Source organism: Lithobates pipiens, unplaced genomic scaffold, assembly GCF_037356315.1.
Source record: "Lithobates pipiens isolate NorthernLeopardFrog02 unplaced genomic scaffold, aLitPip1_a1.2 Scaffold_19, whole genome shotgun sequence".
Lineage (NCBI taxonomy): Eukaryota > Metazoa > Chordata > Amphibia > Anura > Ranidae > Lithobates > Lithobates pipiens.
The window spans coordinates 563613761-563635853 of record NW_027507764.1 but is presented as its reverse complement, the minus strand read 5'-3'; the positions used below and the strand labels follow the sequence as shown (position 1 = coordinate 563635853).

The 22093-nt window shown below is 42.5% G+C and overlaps 1 protein-coding gene across 3 annotated transcripts in view; it reads right to left on the bottom strand.

Annotated features, from left to right (window-relative positions):
- EFR3A (EFR3 homolog A) overlaps positions 1-22093 on the bottom strand; it is a 258754-nt gene that overhangs the window by 38278 nt on the left and 198383 nt on the right. For all 3 annotated transcript variants that reach the window (XM_077493357.1, XM_077493355.1, XM_077493356.1), the window contains 3 exons: positions 21650-21811; positions 16035-16166; positions 11776-11843 (listed from right to left, as the gene is read on the bottom strand). In XM_077493357.1, coding sequence (XP_077349483.1) covers positions 11776-11843; positions 16035-16166; positions 21650-21811 — 362 coding nt within the window. The remainder of the gene's footprint in view (positions 1-11775; positions 11844-16034; positions 16167-21649; positions 21812-22093) is intronic.

The following is a 22093-nucleotide window of genomic DNA, read 5'->3' as shown; positions in this document are numbered from 1 at the left end:
CTATTCACCCCCCTAAAGTCAATACTTTGTAGAGACACCCTTTGCAGCCATCACAGCTCCAAGTCACTTTGGATAAGTCTCTATGAGCTTGCCACATGTTACCACTGGGATTTTTGCCCATTCCTCCTTGTAATACTGCTCCAGCTCCTTCAAGTTGGATGGTTTGTGCTTGTAAACAGCAATCTTGAAGTCTGACCACAGATTTTCTATTGAATTTAGGTCTGGGCTTTGACTAGGCCATTCCAACACATTTACAGGTTTCTCCTTAAACCACTCAAGTGTTGCTTTAGCAGTGTGTTTGGGGTCATTCTCTTGCTGGAAGGTGAACCTCTGTCCTAGCCTCAAATCACACACAGAGTGGTGCAGGTTTTGCTCAAGAATATCCCTGTATTTAGCACCCTCCATCTTTCCCTCAACTCTGACCAGTTTCCCAGTCCCGACTGCTGAAAAACATCCCCACAGCATGATGCCGCCACCACCATGTTTCACTGTGATGATGGTGTTCTTTGGGTGATGTGATGTGTTGGGTTTGCGCCAGACATAGCGTTTTCTTTGATGGACAAAAAGTTGCATTTTAATCAGACCAGAGCATCTTCCTCCATACATTTTGAGAGTCTCCCACATGCCTTTTCACAAACTCAAAACGTGCCATTGTGTTTTTTGCTGAAATTAATGACTTTCTTCTGGCCACTCTGCCATAAAGCCCAACTCTATGGAGCGTACGGCTTATTGTCGTCCTATGTACAGATACTCCAGTCTCTGCTGTGGAACTCTGCAGCTCCTCAGGGTTACCTTAGGTCTCCGAGCTGCCTCTCTGATTAATGCCCTTCTTGTCAGTCCATGAGTTTTGGTGTGCGGCCGTCTTTTGGCAGGTTTGCTGTTGTGCCATGTTCTTTCCATTTGGTTATGACAGATTTGATGGTGCTCCTAGGGATCATCAAATATAATAACCCTGACTTGTTTGGAGAGTTCCTTGGTCTTCATGGTGGTTTTTGGTTAGTGGTGCCTCTTCCTTAGGTATTGCAGCCTCTGGGGCCTTTCAAAAAGGCGTGTATATGTAATGACAGATCATGCAATGCTTGGATTTCACACAGGTGGACATCATTTCACTAATTATGTGACTTCTGAAGGTAATTGGCTGCACCAGAGCTTTTTATGGGCTTCATAACAAAGGGGGTGAATACATACGCACATGCCAATTATTTTTTTATTTCTGAAAAAAAAAATGTTTATTTATATATTTTTCAAATGTTACTTCTCCAGCTTAGACTATTGTGTTCTTATCCATCATATCCAAGGGGGGGTGATTACTTTTGCAAGGCACTGTATCTAAATCTGTAGCGTTAAATGTGTCGGTTCCACACTTTCCATTTCTTCGGGCCACTGATTTGATTTCTTATTCAGGAATCCAGTTAACAAACAATCTAGCCATCTAGCCAACCTATACCCCACTAATTGTATGTATTGAAATTTAGAAGAGGACTTAAAAGCATGGTCGATCATGGTTGGGCAGACAACATGTTTAAGATGACATTATTACCTCATCTGTTATATGTTTTTAGTTCCCTCCTATATCTAGCAAGAAATTATCTCTAGATAGGTTCCAGTCTAAAATCATTCGCTTTATATGGGGGAAAGGTGGGCATCGCTTTGCCAAAGAAAAATTCCACCTTAAAAAGCAAAAAAGGTAAATTTTTGGTGGTACTACCAGGCTGCACATCTGGCCCAATTTTTTATAGTCTATTCCAGGGGTCCTAAACCTGATTGGGTCTCCTTAGAAAGACAGGCAACCCCGCACCACACTCTGGATTATCTCCTATGGAGACCTTCCAAACAGAGACCCACCATCTTAGCAAATTCTCTTTCTCACTCCCCTTCGCTACGCAATAAGCTTCACAAACAAACTACGCTGATATCTAATATGAGATCCCTCTCCCATTTATTTCATAACCTCGAGTTTCCCCCCAACATTATTATTCTAGCTTTCCGTTGGTGGCTGAATAAAGGTCTGTTTAAAATAGGGCACTTTTTCTCCTTGACCGGACCACTTTCGGTACAATATTGTATGAGTAAGCTGGAAATGCCAATGTCGGAGAAATTTAGATTTTCACAAATCACACACTTTTTGCACACCATATGGTCAAATAGACCAAACCCCCCAATAGCTACCAGATACGAACAATGGTGCTCTGGTATCATGGATCAGAGGAGAGGCATCTCTATCATTTACTCTTCCCAGGCAGAAAAAGTGGACACCCCCTCATACGCCCGTTCCTGGGAGTCCGACTTAGACATTCTTCTAGATCCAGAACAGGAAACATAAGGGGAATACAAAGACACTAGATTTCAAAAGAGTCAACTTCTCTAAAGCACGATCCATGCTAGAATATAATAATTGGGATAAAATCTTAGGAACAAAGAACACATTGGACAAATGGGTATGCTTTAAGAGCATTATACATACAAATACATTTAAAAAAGCTAAAAAAAAAAAAATCTTGGGTGCCTTAACTCCAATGTAAAAATGCATATAAAAGCAAAGGAGAAGGCATTCAAAAAATACAAGGCTGAGGGATCATCATCAGCATTCCAAGTTTACAAAAAACGCAACAAGACATGTAAGAGTGCAATCAGGGTGGCTAAGATAGAACATGAAAGGCACATAGCAGAGGAGAGTAAAAAAAATCCCAAGAAATTCTTTAAGTACATAAATAGTAAGAAAGGGAGATGAGATCAATTTGGTTCCGTAAAGAATAATGAAGGGAATTTGGTTACAAAGGATGGAAAGATGGCAAAGGTATTACATTTATTCTTCTCCTCAGTCTTCACGAGAGAATCGAGGGGCTTCACTACCAAAAACTGTAATGTTTATCCTCATGACATTCCACAGGAAGCACCCGCATGGCTAACAGAGGACAGGATTACAAATAGGCTTGAAAAAATTAACACTAATAAATCACCGGGACGAGATGGCTTGCACCCGACGGTCCTTATGGAACTCAGTCAAATAATTGCCAGACCACTGTTCCTAATTTTTACGAACAGTCTACTGACTGGAATGGTACCAGCTGATTGGAGAAAAGCCAATGTAGCACCAAGATTTTAAAAAAGGGCCTGGGAATTACAGACCAGTTAGCCTAACATCAATTGTATGCAAGCTCTTGGAGGGACTGATGAGGTACTATATACAAAATTTTAGTAATGACAACGGTATAATTAGCAGTAATTAACATGGATTCATGAAGAATTGTTCTTGCCAAACCAATCTATTAACCTTCTATGAAGAGGTGAGCTACCATCTAGCTAAAGGAAGGCCCGTAGATGTGGTGTATCTGGATTGTGCAAAAGCACTTGATACAGTTCCCCATAAACCTTTACTGTACAAAGTAGGGTACATTGGCATGGACTAAAGGGTGAGTACATGGATTCAAAACTGGCTACAGGGGCAAATTCAGAGGGTAGTGATAAATGGGGAGTACTCGGAATGGTCAGGGATGGGTAGTGGGGTCCCCCAGGGTTCTGTGCTGGGACCAATCCTATTTAATTTATTCATAAACGACCAGGAGGATGGGATAAACAGCTCAATCTCTGTATTTGAGGACAATACCAAGTTAAGCAGGGCAATGACTTCTCCTCAGGATGTGGGAACCTTGCAAGAAGATCTGAAAAAATTCATGGGATGGGCAACTACATTGCAAATAAGGTTTAATGTAGAAAAATGTAAAACAATGCATTTGGATGGCAAAAATACGAAAGCAACCTACTCACTAGAGGGAGAACCTCTGGGGAATCTAGGATTTAAAAGAACCTCGGGGTCCTAGTAGATGACAGGCTCAGCAATGGCAAGCAATGCCAAGCTGCTGCAAGCAAAGCAAACAGAATATTGGCATGCATTAAAAAGGGGATTAACTTTAGAGATAAAATAATTCTCCCACTCTACAAGACTCTGGTCCGGCTGCACCTAGAGTATGCTGTCCAGTTCTGGGCACCAGTCCTCAGGAAGGATGTGCTGGAACTGGAGAGTGTCCAGAGGAGGGCAACAAAACGAATAAAGGGTCTGGAGGACCTTAGCTATGAGGAAAAGTTACAAGCACTGAACTTGTTCTCTCTGCAGAGGAGAGGCAGTTTTCAATGTACAAATATCGTACTGGTGACCCCACAATAGGGGTAAAGCTTTTCTGCGAAAGGGAATTTAATAGGACATGCGGCCATTCACTAAAATTAGGAGAAAAAAGGTTTAACCTTAAACCACATAGAGGGTTATTTACTGTAGGAGCGGTTAGGCGGTGGTTTCAGCGGGGAGCATCGATAATTAAAAAAAAAAAAAACATTAGATAAGCACCTGAACGATCACAACATACAGGGATATAAAATATAATACTGACATAAAATCACACACATAGGATGGACCTCGCCTACTATGTAACAGTGGTTTCAAGCTTTCTGCTGCAGCTATAGGGGTAATATGAAGATATCCCTAGTTGAAGCGATTATTAAAGTATTTACTAGATGGTACTACATACCTGTGAGACTCGCCAAGATGTTCCCAGATGTGCCCCCCCATGCTATAGAGGGTGCAACCGTGTAGGATTTCTGTTCCTCATCTGGTGGTCTTGCCCTCGATCAGGAGTTATTGGAATAAATTCTTCCATATATTGAGGAAAGTGTCAGGGGTATTGGTCCCTCAAGAAGCCACATATGCACTCCTGAATCATAGGGTGAACAGACTTCCAAAACATACACAGACCCTTGTTCTTTTTATGTTTTTGGGAGCCAAGATCACGATAGCAAAAGCCTGGAAAAAAGCTTCAGTCTCAATTTCAGGGACAATGAGGAAAATATCTTGGATCATATCCCAGGAACAAATAGCAGCTAAACTGTCGGATACTGTTCAATGCTTTGAAGCAGTCTGGGAACCCTGGGCTCTCTACATCAAGGTCCCTCTATACCCAGGTCATTTATCCATCTAGTGGTTTCTCCAGGAAGACCTTCCTTCCCTTGACCATCCCCTTTCTCTCTTACCTTTCTTCAGAAAGAGAAGAGGGCGCCCAAAGGACAAGCTGAGCTAGCTGCACACCCCGTAACAAATACAGAAAAAAAGAGAAGAAGTTCCCCCGTGTTTTTTTTTTTTTTTAGCAGCAATGAGGATGCAAAAGATTTATAAAAATTTACTTGGTTTTATTGGTCAAAAAACTAGTCATACCATATACAATACATGCAGGAATTAAAATGTGAGCTCAGCAGACAATAGATCCTACTGTGGTAAAGATACAAGGTACAAAGTACAAATATAATTCATACATTCATTCTAAAAGAGTAAAAAAAAGTATTCAAATCAATATCCATTTTGTAATTTCAGTAACCATCTGGCATGCTTAACACCCCAATGCATTTCAGCCTTAGACGATTTACGGCCTTCTTCAGGGGGGTTGGTCCCCCCCTACCCCCACCCAGGTGGGTAGGTGTGGTGTGGACGTAAATACAGCGATTCCTGGAATCACCTTCGGGGAGGAAGCTTGTTTGGGGCTTTTAGAATAAAAGACTCTGGTTTATGTGGAAAGGACTCCCCTGGTAAAGGGTAAATATTATTGGTTAATGTACATGAATATATAACAGTGATATAGCTCAATGTTAAATAATTGTCATCTTGATATGCCTGCAGAAATGCGGAGATAAGAGAAAAAATCCCCCCTGAAGAAGGCCGTAAATCGTCCAAGGCTGAAATGCATTGGGGTATTAAGCATGCCAGATGGTTATTGAAATTACAAAATGGATATTGATTTGAATACTTTTTTACTCTTTTAGAATGAATGTATGAATTATATTTGTACCTTGTATCTTTACCACAGTAGGATCTATTGTCTGCTGTACACAAGAGCTCACATTTTAGATCCTGCATGTATTGTATATGGTATGACTAGTTCTTTTGCATCCTCATTGCTGCTAAAAAAAAAACACGGGGGAACTTCTTCTCTTTTTTTCTTACCTTTCTTCTACCTCTCATTCTACCTTCCCCTCTCTTTGTCTGTCCTTTAAGACATTATACTATGCATTTTCCTTAATCAGGAGACAAATCTCACTCCAGTACATTGTCCTGTGAATGATTTGCGGATCTCACATTGGGGTCAACTCAGAAGGCTCTTTGTTCAGGTAAATTGGTTTGGAGCAAGACGAACTGGTTCCTCTTGCCTCTATCTTCAGCCTATAAAAACCCCAGTGAGGATTCGAGGCTTCCCAGCTCTGGATGAGATTAGAGGTTCTGAACGTGATTTTGGGAGGGTATGTTATCTGGTGGAACCTCTCACCCCACAGTATAATCCCATAAGGGGTGGGGTGTTGATCTCATCAGAGGCAGTAAGCTTTTGCCTCCACTCCAAAATGAATCCCATCTTCCAGAGCCGTAATTCACTTAACTAAAACTTTCATGAGAGCTCATACTCCAATTTTTTTGTATAATCTGAAAGATTATGTTACACAGAGTAAATAGAAACCCAACATGTCCCTTTAAAACCGTGCATTCTTGTTAAATGGCGACAAACTAGGGTACTTAAAAACCTCCATAGGCAACGCTTTAAACGCCTATACAGATTACCGGTTTAGAGTTACAGAGGAGGTCTAGTGCTAGTATTATTGCTCTTGCGTGGCGCAAACACTGCTTACATATGCGTTTGCTTCTGCACAAGAGCACAGAGGGGTGGGGGCACGTTAAAAAAATAATAATAATAATAATCTTGTTTTATTTTTACACTGTGCCTTTAATTTTAGTTTAGTTTTTTAAACACTTTTATTCTTATTACAAGGAATTTAAACATCCCATGTCCTCTTTATGGAGAGATCTGAGGTCAAAAAGACCCCAAATATCTTCTTTACCATTATAAGCAATAGATAAAAAAATATAATAATTTGTTTACTTGCACCCTGGACCAGAAGTGACACCACAATGTCGCTCTGGTCCTCCAAGGCCATAGAGGCGATCAAAGACGATCTAGTGTTATCTCGCCTCTGTGACCAGCTGAAAAAAAATAAAAATACCGGGGTTATGGCTGATATCTTCAGCCATGATCCCAGTAAACCATTTGCAAACCGCAACGTGCGTGTGTGCGTGTGTGTGTGCGTGTGTGTGTATATATATATATATATATATATATATATATATATATATATATATATATATATATATATATATATATATATATATATATATATATATATATATATATATATATAGCGGTCGGCAAGTGGTTAAACAATGCTGCAAGTACAGAAAAATAAAAACAGAGTATCTGCCAAAATTCCAATGAGCGCTTAACTTCTTGTCTGGGATGACAACACAGTTTCTTCACTAAAATTTAAAGGCTAGCCTGTTTTTTTATATCTTGCTTTAAAGGGAGCAAACCATAAAGGAAAATGGAACCAGTTGGGTGATAGACCGATCTGTGTTTCTTATTTGTTAGTACATTGCCTCCGGGTGCCCCTAGATCCCCAAGCCTAGAGGCACCACTGCATGAAAATGTTGAATGTTCTAAAAGTCAGTGCTGATTACCACACCCACTGCAGTACTGGAAGTTAAAAACATGTATGAGTTCAAGAGCACATTAAAGCAGAACTTTGGCCAAATGTTGGTTCTTTTAAATTTGGATAGAGTTGGGAAAGCTTGAATATAGACAATAAAACATGAATGGAGTGAAAATCTCTCAAAATGAAAGTTCAGATAGGAAATATGTATCCTCATTTGTGAGGTAATATAAAAATATATATCTTATCAACAAATTAGATTTTCAGGAAATGGCCAAGTTCAAGCACACTGCAAAAAGCTTGAAAAAAAAAAAACAAAAAAAAAAAAACACTTGGCCTGATTACCACAAACTATTAGTGGATTCAGTTCCTAACTTGTTCTGAGATGTCTCGTTCTGAGCCATTGTTCTATGATTCCACACAAGGAAGAAAACAGGGCATAATCCAAAGTATAATAAATAAATAGATATATGCATAATATGGCGACATTCCACGCGCATACATTTAAAAATGGAGACTAGATTGTGAAAATAACATCACAGAGCATTATAACAAATAACACCCCTGTAATCACTTTAATCCTAATAAAACAGATTTTTTTTTTGTACGCATATACAAGTTTGTCTCCAAATCCTTGATCTCTAATCTGGTGCCATCCATCTTGGAGGGTCAAACGCTTTCCCCCTTCCCTCCTATGCCTTGCTATTGGCCTGAAAATGTGTGGGGCAACCCTAGGTTGCTCATAGATTACTTCTTTTATTTATTTTTTACTTTCAATCTGTTTTTATTTTTGAAAAGGCACTTACAAGTATTCAGACTCAGCATTGTACATATTGCAGAAGGGTAGGCCTCCTGCCAAAAGTAATACAGTCAATAATCAACAGTCAACAAACATGGGTATGTAAACATCCGAGTCTCGATCGGTATAGAGCTCTATGTGAGCAACTAGGTAAAAGATTGTTCTTGGGACTTGATCCATCCCAAAACTATTAGATTAGTTGGAAGGATGGAGTGCCCCCCCTCCTCCCCAACACCCCTAAAGGGATTTGACTGTGTCAGAAGAGGAGGAGAGACCCCCAAAGCCCCCAACAACTCTCAAAATGGTAACATCTAAACGACAATAGGATGGAGGCTCTCCTAGCGAGAACCAGGCCTGGGAAGTTATCATAAATAGTATAAAGGACAGAAAGGAGAGAAAAAGGATAGTGAGAAGGGGGGATAAAGAGAAGGGAAGGGGGAGCGTCTTCAGATGGGTGGGGATGAGCGATGGGAGAGTAGGGATTCGAGCATTTAGCAGCGCTACCTCTGGGATTCTGAGGACCTGGCAGTCCGTGACCTTGTATATCATAATGAAGATTTTTCTCCAAAAGGAGCGAAGCCTAGGGCATTTCCACCATATGTGGACCATGGATCCCAGGTGTTGACATCCTCTAAAGCATAGAGGATTTGCCGTTGGGTATATAGTGGCCAATTTGGTATGGGTGAGGTACCATCTGGTTATTCGTTTAACACTGGCCTCCATGAGGGATGTGTTCTGGATACCTTGGAAGGATCTGGCAAGGGCGGCTTGCCAGGTCTCCAGACTGAGATTGAGTTGGAGGTCCGCCTCCCAAGCTGTCATATAGGAAGTCTTGTCCGTTGGGCAAGTGAGGGCTGAGTATATTACAGAGATGACTCCCTTTATTTATTTTTTTGTCTATCAGCCGAGGGGCTGAATTCAATGGATACCCCCATCCACACCACTGATAGAGACATTTTTCCAAACTCTTGATCATTAGATTGACTTTTTTGAGTGGGAATGGCCCTAGATGGATGAAAATTGGGTTGTCCCCCCGCTGAACCCTCCAAATTTCAACCCATGTATAGGCAGCTTTTTTTTTTAAATGTATATTTATTTAAAAAATTTTAAACAGTATAAAAGAGTTGTAAATACGTTACAATAGTCAGTAACATTGGTTAAACATAGTAAGAGCAACATTTTGCAGGTTTCAAAAAAGTAAGGTAAAAGAAAAAACAATTGTAAGTACCATACGAGACAAGGAGGAGGCTACACCATGTATCTGTATACAATAATAATTGCATAATAAAAAAGAAAAAAGAAAACCAAATGTGTGGGTAAGGGTGGGAGGCATTGGTCTGATACGCTATGATATATTAAACACAATATCAGATCTCCCTGAAGCTACTCTAGAAAGGGTTGGCAGAGGGGTCAACAGAGGGTTCTGGGTTGAATAGGGAGGTATCCCAGGGATCCCATATCTTGGAAAATTTAGGCAGGGAATCATGAACTACTGCCGTCAAATGTTCCATCCTACGCATTTGAGCAATGGATGAGACCACTTGTGCTTGTGTAGGAGGTATAGGAGAGAGCCAATGGGCCGGTATTACTCTTTTGGCAGCTAGGAGTATAAAAGCCATCAGTTTTTTAGCACATTTAGGGAAACCCAGGATCGGAATGCCTAGAAGGTAGTGTGTTGGAGTCAGTGGGATAGCTCTCTAATACTGATTGGAGAATGGATTGAACCATAGACCAAAAAGGTGTGATTCGTGGACAGTCCCAGAAGTGGTAGTGCGTGCCTATATCCGGTAGGCACCTCCAGCATAGATGGGATAGTGAGGGATCATATTTATGTAGAACTTCAGGAGTCCTATACCAAAACATCAATACTTTATAGGCAGTCTCTTTCTGCTCTACACATCTCGAGACTTTGGAGATGGAAGTCCAGATCTCCTGCCACTGAGGGAGAGATATAGCAGTGGGTAGAATCTTGGCCCATTTCTGCATATAGAGGTGAGAGTCCAAAGTTGGGGGTAGTGAGTCATGGAGAATCTTGTATATAGCGGATATGAGACCTTTCTGGTGTGGGCCCTGGGTACATAAAACTTCAAAAGGTATTAGGTTTCTCTAGGCTCATGGCAGGAGATATGGAGCAAAAATAGTGTTTAAATTGGAGGTAGGCAAAAACGGACTGTTGTGGAATTTCGAATTTGTTTTGAAGGTCTAGAAAGGGCAAAAGTTTGCGGGTCATCGGGTGGACCAAGTGGCGAAGTTGGAAAATGCCCGCTCGAGATCAAGGAGTCATAGCCACCTTAGACAGGCTGTCAGGTATGTCCGGGTTGTGAGTAACATTTAAAAGGGGTGGGCAGCAGGAAGAGAGAGAGAATTTCTTGTGGCATTTTTTCCAAATATCTAAAGTAAATAGCATTGGTTCTAGGCAGATACGTTTAAGTTGTGACATAGAAGAGGATAGGTCAGACCATAACATAGAACAAGGATGAACGGGGTCGGTGACACTCATCTCTATCTCTGCCCAACGACTCGTCGCAGAATAAGAGGACCAGGAGACCGTTGCAGATAAGTGGACCGCGTAGTAATACCGTACAATATCGGGAGCTCCTAGACCTCCATGTGAGCGCGGAGCAAAGACAACTGTGTGGGCAATTCTATGTGCTTTGTTTCTCCATATAAATTTAGTAAAGGCCCGTTGAATACTTTGAAGCTGAGACATGGGAAGAGCAATAGGTAAGGTTTCGAAAAGATACAGAAATTTGGGGAGTATAGCCATTTTGAGAACATTTATCCTACCTAAAAGGGACAGAGGGCACTCCATCCATTTACGGAGTAGACTGTGCGTTTCTGAGATTAAAGAGAGGAAGTTGGCTTGGTATAGTGTGCGGTAGGACGCCGTTAAATGAATGCCTAAATATTTGAGTGAATCAGAGCGCCAATGATAAGGGAAGGTGTTTTGTAAAGCGACGAGAAGTGGGGGGGGGGGGGATGTGAATGGGGAGTGCTTCAGTCTTAGCTGTATTAACTTTAAATCCTGAAATTCTGCCGAACGTATCTAATAGGGCGTGGAGGTTGGGGAGTGAGGTGTGTGGTTTTGTTAAAGTAAGCAGTATGTCGTCTGCAAATAAAGACAGTTTATATTCCTTCCGTCGCAAAGAGACCCCCTCTTATGTCCGGGTTTTCCTGGATGCATGCAGCCAAGGGTTCGAGGCACAATATAACAGTATAGGCAGCTTTACCGACCAACTGGACCTGAAAATGTCAGGGCCGATATTAATATCGTAAAACACTAGCTGGTGTTTGTACAGCTCCCCCTGACTTGAAGGTTCCTACAGTGTTCTGGACAACGGCGGTTGAATTTAAGCACCTTTATGTGCCTTCTTTAAAGTCCATCTGGTAGTTTACTAGGATTTAAGTCATTACAGGTACACCTTAAGCATCAATACCCTTCTTCAAAATTTTCATATTACCTGCATTTATCTCTAAAAATGACTTCTGGCAAAAAATAAGGTGTGTCCATTTGTCTGGTCTCTATAACCTAAATAGGAAAAAAACAAGGAAACAATTTACAGCCTGCAATCAATTACAATTGTACCTACTAAGTACATTTGCTAATAAAATTCTTTCTTGTCCACTGAGGGATGCAGGAGTCTTTAACCTTCTGGCTATTCTGCCGCCTACATTGGATACCAGCAAAAAGCCATATGCCAACCAAGGTCAACCTCTCCTACTACCAGCATGCCTAATTTAGTTTTTATAGTGTCCTATGATTATTTAGTTCTGCTTCTGTAAGATTAACCTATTTTGCTAGAACTTTTTTTTATTTTATTTTCTTCTTCAACCAAGGCTTTTTTTCTCTAGACCACTGCTGAAGGTTTTCAACCTACTGCTACCTAGTGTGGTCGTTCTTAGTCTAGCACTTGGAGTGCTACACCTGGACCATGGTGGACTGAACGGTGACGGAGTAGCCTGAAGTGATCTTTGGGCACTGGGTTTCTAATGGGGTGCTTTCCTCACTCTTTTGGCAGAATGCTTTCCAGGTCCAGAACCACCAGCACTGCCTCAGCATTTGCCCTGTCTCAGAAGACTCACTCAGGGAGTAGGCTGGTGTGGCCAAAGATCGGGCGCTACCTAATTTCCATAAATACCTGCTGATTTTGCCATGGAAGGTGTTAATTCTGTGGGACTGGGCACTGACATCATTCATTATGAGTATTGTGCACATGCTTTACCGCCATACAGTGGCAATGAAGCATCTCTCCACTGTTGTTGCTTCTTGCAAAAACCTACGTAGAATTCTGATCTTTCAACGGTTTCTGCTGTCCGCCTTCTACAAACTGCTCCAGGGCTGCTTGCATTGTGCTGACATCTGTAGCCCAGGGTCATGCACTCCTGTTGCTTCCACCAATCCTGTTTCTAGTCTTGCAATATTTAAAACTTCTAAGACTACAAAGACATTTATTCAAAATGTATCCATTCCCATGGTGGATCAGGCCATTTTCCTCTTTCCTGTCTAAGACCCAAATGATAAGCGGTTGGAAGCCCTTTTCAGAGTTTTTTTACTCACTGGCAGGTCTGGATCCACATCCAATCTTGGCTGTGAGTTTGCTTGGTCAAACCAGATCTGCCTGGTCTAAAACCTTTAAAAAGGGATATCAGTATAGTCAGTGTTTATCGGGCGCTCCAAATGGAGTAATCCTTAGGGGTATAGTCTGTTGCTGTAATAGCTGGATGGTGATGTATCCATTGGGTTGGGTGGTTGGAAAAGAAAAGGAGTATTAAGGGTTAAAAAGGAAGGCAGTCATCCTTCAGAGTGTGTCCAAAACTCTGCAAGACATGTAAGGAAAAAACAGAGAGGGGGAGGCATCGACGTGAGTGTAGTATTAGAATTATGACTTTAATAAGATAAGATTAAAAACACTACAAAATGATGCATGCCTGACAAAGTAAAGTGCAATCCTGGCATTCCACGTGGCTCTGCTGGTCTCACCGCTGTTCTGGATAGCTGGAAAGGATTGGGCAGCTGGCTGGAATGGATCACAAGGTTTCTCCAGGAGGAAGGAACCAGGAAGCTCCACACTGACCAGCATGTGGAGAGTGATGTCACCGGCATCTGATTGGACCAAGGCAGGGCTGGAATCCTGTCAATCAAGGCTGCAGTGGTGAAGGCTAGCCCAATCCTTTCCAGCTATCCGGAACAACGGAGAGACCCGCAGAGCCATATGGAATGCCAGGACTGCACTTTACTTTGACAAGCATGAATCTTCTATCATCTTGTAAGTGTTTTTAATATTATCTTATTAAAGTCATACTTTTAATACTACACTCAGGTCAGCGCCTCCCTGGTTTTTACTTTTAAAAAAGAGATATAACCACCATTGAGAGCGAACTCTTACTTATGGAACGCTTGAAGTAAATGTCTGTAGTGTTAAATTTTAGCTATGATGACTGTCTCATCCCTCACATGTTCCTCATGTAGCTACATATGCATACGACACTTTGGCTAAAATGCTAGACTGCACAACCATTGTGCAAGAAGAGTTAGATCTGCAAGGCCTTTGAGGGCAAAGGCTCTTCGGACTGGCTTTTGATAACATTATCCAGGATGCTACTGGTAGCAAGAACACCCATCTTCCCTAGCAGAAAAGGCCTAAAGAGCAGACTGCCAAGTCGTCTCCCGCTCAATAAAAAATAGTCCCTTTTGCTTCTTTGCGCCCCCAACTTCAACGTTGCTTGGTTCCCAATCCACCCACAAAGTTTGGCATTTAAAGTCTTCCCACTTTTTAGATTTGGTGGACATTTGATGCCTTTTGTGGGTGGGGTCCCAGGACTGCAAAAACTCAAGTCCTCTATGTTTTCCCACTTCCAGCCTTTCTTTGTTTGCACACAGACAAACAGATATACAAAGGTTAACCACTTCCTGACCAACTCATGTACATTTACGGTGGCAGGTTGGCTCCCCTATGTGAATCAACCCGATACGCGTGTTTGACGGGCGCGATGTCCGTCAGCCACCCGTGATCACGGGCATGAGAGCCAGAACAGAGATTTGTGTGTGTAAGCACACAAATCCCTGTTCTGACAGGAGAGACAGATTGTCTGTTCCTACTAATTAGGAACAGCGATCTCTCGCCTCCTCCAGTCACTACACTGCCCCCACAGTTAGAAACACACACGAGGGAACACATTCAACCCTTTGATCTCTCCTTATGCCCCGTACACACGAGAGGACTTATGTCCGACAGACTTCCAAAGGAGTTCCGCCGGAATTCCGCCGGAGTTTTGACAGACTTTTCGGCCGAACGGACTTGGCCACACACGATCACACTAAACTCCGACGGATTCGAACGTGATGACGTACGACCCGACTCGAATAAGGAAGTTCATAGCCAGTAGCCAATAGCTGCCCTAGCGTCGGTTTTAGTCCGTCGGAGTAGCATACACACGAGCGGATTTTTCGAAGGGGACCGGGTCCGGCGGAGTTCCGTCGGGAAAATTTGAAGCATGCTTCATTTCTAAAGTCCGTCAGACTTTTGCGAAGCTAAAGTCCGTTGCAGCCCACACACGATCGGATAGTCTGACGGACTCGGTCTGACGGACTTTGGATGTTGAAAAGTCCGCTCGTGTGTACGGGGCATTAGTGTTACCCCTTCCCTGTCAGTGACATTTATACAGTAATCAGTGCATTTTTTTTTTTAGCACCCATTTGCTGTATAAATGTCAATGGTCCCAAAAAAGTCTCAAATTGTCCACCGCAATGTCGCAGTCCTGCTAAAAATCGCAGATAGCCGTCCTTACTAGTAAAAAAAAAAAATGCCATAAATCTTTCCCCTATTTTGTAGACGCTATTTGCGCAAATTAATCAATACACACTTATTGCGATTTATTTTACCAAAAATATGTATAACAATACATATCAGCCTAAACTGATGAAGAAATAGTTTTTTTTGGGGGGGGGGGGGGGATATTAATTATAGCAAAAAGTAAAAAAATATATATAATTTTTTTTAAATTGTCACTTTTTTTGGTCATAGTGCAAAAAATATAGACCGCAGAGGCGATCAAATACCACCAAAAGAAAGCTCTATTTGTAGGGAAAAAAAAGGACGTCAATTTTGTTAGGGTGCAGCATCACATGACCGTGCAATTTTGAGCTAAAGCGACCCAGTGCCGTCTCACAAAAAATGGTCTGGTCATTAAGGGGGCAAATCCTTCTGGGGCGGAAGTGGTTAAAGACTTCTTGTGCCCCTCAATGGAAAAGAAAGAATTTTACAGGAATTTTGTACTCAACAGAAAATCCTTTACACAGAGTCCACTGAGAGATACAGCTCCCACCCATCTGTGTTTCTGATCTTGCTCTCCATACTGCTTTTTTTTTGCTGTTGGTAGGAGGGGTTATCCTGGGCTGGTGTACAAATATTTTAGTTTACCAGTGTCCAATCCTCCTGTAGGAGGCAAAATATATAAGCCTGACTTGGCCTAAAACATTTCTAAGGTAACCGAAAGGCTGAAGTACAGACTGCTGCAGAGAGGCTGCTGCTTACACACAGGGAGTAGCAGTCCTCACTGCAGCTGAATGCGAGGGGAGAGTGGTTTGTACTAGGGAACATTTTAAGTACCAAAAAGACATTTACATTTTAGCTTTCTAAAATGCATTTATTGAATATAGCCATTTGTTTTTAAAGCTCAATTTTGGTTATAAAGAAGATAAAAGTGTAGTTGTACTTACCTTGCTGACATGCTGGCAAAAAGCAGGAACTGCAATCATCTGGCTGAGGAAGTTGAGATAGGCGGCAACCAGTGCCATGATGCTACATCGGTTAAACATCTGCAGGTTGTCCTCATTACTGATTGCCATGTCCTACAGAAGGAGGAATCACACCAATTATCCATAATTATTAAACAAGAATTCAGGAAGTAAAATGGAGTTTACCCCCTGCACATACTGCCTGCTGTAATACCCCCTGCACCCCTCGCCTGCTGTAAAACCCCCTGCACATACTGCCTGCTGTAATACCCCCTGCACCCCTCGCCTGCTGTAAAACCCCCTGCACATACTGCCTGCTGTAAAACCCTCTGCACCCCTCTCCTGCACATACTGCCTGCTGTAATACCCCCTGCACCCCTCTCCTGCACATACTTCCTGCTGTAAAACCCCCTGCACCCCTCTCCTGCACATACTGCCTGCTGTAATACCCCCTACACCCCTCTCCTGTATATACTGCCTGCTGTAAAACCCCCTGCACCCCTCTCCTGCACATACTGCCTGCTGTAATACCCCCTGCACCCCACTCCTGTATATACTGCCTGCTGTAAAACCCCCTGCACCCCTCTCCTGTATATACTGCCTGCTGTAAAACCCCCTGCACCCCTCTCCTGTATATACTGCCTGCTGTAAAACCCCCTGCACCCCACTCCTGTATATACTGCCTGCTGTAAAACCCCCTGCACCCCTCTCCTGTATATACTGCCTGCTGTAAAACCCCCTGCACCCCTCTCCTGTATATACTGCCTGCTGTAAAACCCCCTGCACCCCACTCCTGTATATACTGCCTGCTGTAAAACCCCCTGCACCCCTCTCCTGTATATACTGCCTGCTGTAAAACCCCCTGCACCCCTCTCCTGTATATACTGCCTGCTGTAAAACCCCCTGCACCTCTCTCCTGTATATACTGCCTGCTGTAAAACCCCCTGCACCCCTCTCCTGTATATACTGCCTGCTGTAATACCCCCTGCACCCCTCTCCTGCACATACTGCCTGCTGTAATACCCACCACACTCCTCTCCTTTACATACTGCCTGCTGTAATGTCCCCCACACTCCTCTCCTGTATATACTGCCTGCTGTATTACCCACCACACTCCTTTCCTTTACATACTGCCAGCTGTTATACCTCTGCACTCCTCTTCTGCACATACTGCCTGTTGTAATACCCCCTGCACTCCTCTCCTGTACACACTGCCTGCTGTTATGCCTCCTGTACTCCTCTCCTGCACATACTGTATTGTTCATGCATGGTCCACCATTGTCGCTATTGAAAATCCAGTCTAGAGCAACGACATGCAGCCGATGCTGGAAGTACATGTAGATATCAGCAATACCAACAGCACCACTGAGATACAACACCCCCCCCAACAAACACGGGGATTGTTTTCGATGGACTGGATAATGGTTTATGATTTAGGAAACTAAATTTCATCTAGTTAGAATTTAGTGTCTTGTTACTTTACTAAACTTTATAACTTATTGCTTGTACTATTTATATGTGCCGTATCATTATATTCAATTAGCTCACCATGATATTTCTTGCCCTCCCGCCTGTTTCCCCCCCCCCCCCTTGTGGGTTTGGGTCCCGGGTTTCTCTCCCGGCGGCTGGTGGGGCTCTTGGGGGGTTGGTTTGGGGGAGGGTGAGGCATTGCATTTAAGTGCTTCGCCGGCCCCTCTCCCCTTGCCCGCATCCCGGCCGAAAATAATTTGCCTAGGGACGGGAGCGCAGACGCTCGTGCGGTTCTTCCGCGCGTGCGCAGGTCGGGCCGGGCGCTGCACGGTTTATGCGTAACAATTTTGTTCGCGGCCTGTGCAGGATGCCTCGGACTAGGGGCGCATGCGCCTTGGGTGCCGACGCGCGCGCACTGTAGAGCCCCTGACCCCGTGACGCTATGCGCCGGCGACTTGGCGCTGGAGTCATTTAGCGGGGTTGGGGGGTATTTATAGCGTGTCTTCCGCTACCCTGTATGCCGAATTTACCCGGTGAACATTGGGGGTGCCGTGAACGGTAAGTCAGTATATCTTGGACTGAGAGCTATGATGGTGCTCCCTCACATAAAGTATTGTTTTATAGATTGATAGATTACCCTTTGAATATTTACACAGATGACTCTCCAAATATAGAGTACTTTGATGCTGCGGATGTTCTCCTATTTTGTACACTGTCTACATTCAGCCGGGCTGACTTGCTTATCTATCGATGGGTGGACACCCCTGCTACCCCCTCCGGGCCCTAGAGATACCAATATACATTCCTTTACGGGTAATCATCTTGATTTCTTGCCCTTACCTTTACTGGATTTCACTAATATCTCTATCACTATACTTTATCCTTTTCACATCCATGGGGCATTTTCTCCTATATCCCCCTCTTTTTCATTTTATTAATTCACATCTTCGGTTCCACCTTGGTTCACTTATACACTGATCATTATGGGGTCGTTTCTTTTTCTTTTGGTACGTGTTCACGCACACTCCACTGTTATATCACTTTTCACTCTTGGGTAGCCTCACTAGTTGGTTTGACCCATTGTGCACACTAATCTGTACCCTTGGATAGCCATAATCACGCGTTTTCTATTTCATGAGCACATCCACTTCCTCCCAACCACATTGGTTTATCTTTGATGGTTGAGATGATTTCTACACTAATTGTCACCCCTAAATGTTTTGAGGCCAGATTACAAACCAATAAGTATCAACAGAAATATCTCTACACAGATTTCGGCTATTACTGGGATTAATACCTCCCCCAGCCGCCGGGGGAGACTTCCCTCGGTCACCTGAACTATCTTGGGGACCTGGGCGCGATGGTAAGACCTTGAATATAATTTCAAACAAATGTCCCCCCTCTTTTTCGATTGTACCTTACTATGTTGTCGTATATTTAATTGTGATTTTTATCTATACATGTATTTTAGATGTTGGTATTTCCTGAGGAAGCTGAAAAAGCGAAACTAGTCGAAATACTTCACCTTCTATACCAGCCCCTGATTATTTGTAATGATTTTATGTTCAAATAAATTGACTTATTATTTTTATAGAACTGTTTTCTCAATGTCTTTATTATCCGTATATGTGCACCGTAATAGTCCCTTGGCTTTCTCTCTTTGTTGATATTTCTGGTTGGGGACCAGATTTTCCAAAAAATTTACTTCATATTAATTTGGGATGATGATGCAGTATGTAATATTGTATGCTTATATACTTTCTATTGCGAGGCCATGTATAATTTTCATAGTTAGAATTTAGATCTACTTTAAATGTGTTTTAGTCCCCAACGTTTTTAGAAGCTTTTAGTGTACTCATTACATCAGAGTTAATTATTGTATAATTAAAAAGCCATTTGTTCTCTTTAGTGTTGTATACACTTATCTTTCATGTTATGTTTTTTTTTTTTTTTTTTTTTTTTTTAGAATGTATTTGTCTTGCTTTGAAAATTAGCTTTCTGCTCAAGCAAACACGTTAGTAAAAATAAAATAATAACTATGATCATAAAGCACAACCGTAATTACCATGTTTAAGTAAAAAATGCTTTTAATAAATGCCTGTGTGTATGAGCCTTAAAACTTTATTCTGAATCAGAGGTGAGGACACGAGTTCTCAAAAGGAATCTAATAAGGGCTAAATGGTTGCATCAGAGCTCTTGAAAGAAGTACAGAGGCAGGGTGCTCTTATATCTTCAAAAAGCTTTGTACAGCACCCCACCACCAGTGAAACTGGAAGCATGGCTGGTGTAGGTGGGGTTATGCCCCTAGGGATGGCCCACTTATTTTATTTTGTGCCTAGTGTTTAGTTCTTTTGTATAGTTCCAGAATTAAAATCCTGTGTACTTCAATGGACGCTAGAGAAAACCGGTACACACAAGGGGTTACCAGATCACAAAAAAACAAGAAAAATTCCCAGCTCTTACCAGCCAACCTGCAACAGACCGGGTCAATCTGGTTTGTTGTAAGCTGGCTGGTAAGTGAGCTGGGAACTTCTGTTTGTTGTTTTTTGATATGTGTCGCCTTTCCATGTGCTTCTTGCTGCCAAGGCCAGTTATAGGTTGTGATAGCTTCCAATTGTTTGTAACAGATCACAAAAAACTGAAGACACAACAAAGAGGTGTACCGCATATTACTGGAGCACAACAGAAGCTGTCTGAAATGCAAACTCTGAGAAAGTAGCTGCTAGAGTTGGGCAAAGGTTCGGCCCGAACATTTCCTGTTTGCCCCTCCGGTGAAAACCCAAATTTGCAGGGCGTTTGGCGGGTGTTCGCCCCACTGAACGCCCAGAAATGCACTGCGTGCTGCACAGTGCATTCTAAGCCCTGATTGGGCAAACCTTTGTCCAATCAGGGCGCAGTAAATAGCTGGTTAAGCAGTGGACCGGTAACCCGTCCACGGCATCCTTAACCACCAAGAAGTCAAATGTTGTCAATAGGTTTCCCCACTAACAGCTGAATAAAAAAACAACCACATTGCCAGCAATAAAAAAGTGAAAAAAAAAAAAGAAGGTGTGGGGGTCCCCCCAATCCAAACCAGACCCTGAGGTGGACGAGCAGGGGGTGGGGAGGGTGCTTTGGGGCCAAGGTGGGGTTCTGGGCTCCATACTCATTCACATGGGGGGGGGGGGGGCTGGACCTGGGGGACCTTATTAAAGGGGGCATCTAGATTCTGATAAGCCCCCTGCACGCAACCCCCACAACCAAAGCCTAGGGTTGTGGGGATGAGACCTTTGTCCTAAAATAACTCACCCCCCCCATGTTGAGGGCATGTAGCCTGGTATGGCTCAGGAGGGGGTGGGGTGGCTGTGGGTAGGCAGTCGCTGGTGGGGGCTTTCTAGGCTGCTTGCTTGGATAAGGGTCTGGTATGGATTTGGGGGGGGGGGGGGGCATTTTTTTTAAAACATTTTCCTATTGCTGGTAATTTCAATGTCATTTAATTATTTATTTATTTTCCTTCTAAAATGTCATTATTGCTTCAGCATGTTCTATACATGCTACAGATACACCACTTTACAGGCAGTCCAAGGGGATCACCCAGGCACTATATTTAAAGGAATTTTTCATTTCAATTGTTGCACTCATTAAAATTACTGCTCCTGTAAAAACTTAAAAAAAAAAAAAATGTTTGCATTGATACATGTTCCCCAGGGCAGTACCCGGCCCGACAAAAACCCTTTCTATGGCCAATTACTTGCATATAAGCCATCAAAATGGGGACCTTTGATTTTTCAAGTTCGGGTCCCATAGGGTTCGCCTTTCAGGTCAGAACTTTTTCTCTGGCAGTTCTGGTGCGAACCGAACAGAGGGTTGTTTGGCCCATCTCTATAGGCTGCACACCAGTATATATTTTAGCCTTTTTTTTTTTCTAATACTTCATTTGTACGTAGATAAGGTCATGGGGTTTACATATATTACTAGAATGAACAATACTTAATGGAAAGTTACATATTAACAGAAGGTTCCAAAAAAGATATTGGCACAGCTACTTAGAATTCACTAACTCACTGTATTTTAGCCTAACATGGCAGAACTAAGCTCCTCCTCAAATTCTGCTTTCCCCGCCCCAAGAAGAATCTTTCAAAACCAACCTGTAGTGCAATAGCCACCCGGATCAGATCGATGACAACTTCTTCATTGCCCAGTTCGATGGTGAACAGAGCCAAGGCTGTATACAGAAGCTCAAAGTTCTTGTGTACATTGTCCTCCTCCTTACAGCCCAGATATATGTGACGGTAGAGCTGCTGGCCGTGCTAAACACAAAAACAGGCAAATACAAAATTAGAAGTTCACTGTCGTAATGGCCAACATCTTTATATTAATAACATATAGCAAAAAGGATCCCTCACTGAACGGGACTTTAATGGCTCAGAGAGTATTTCGTCTAAAAAGGTATTAACTTTATGAAAATCGTATTAAAAAAAAATATAAAAGTATAGAACAATGCAATATTTTAAGATTTCCACATATAGACATTCATGAAAATTCCCAAGGATAAAGTATACTTATACTTGTTTGTACATAGTTTAAACACA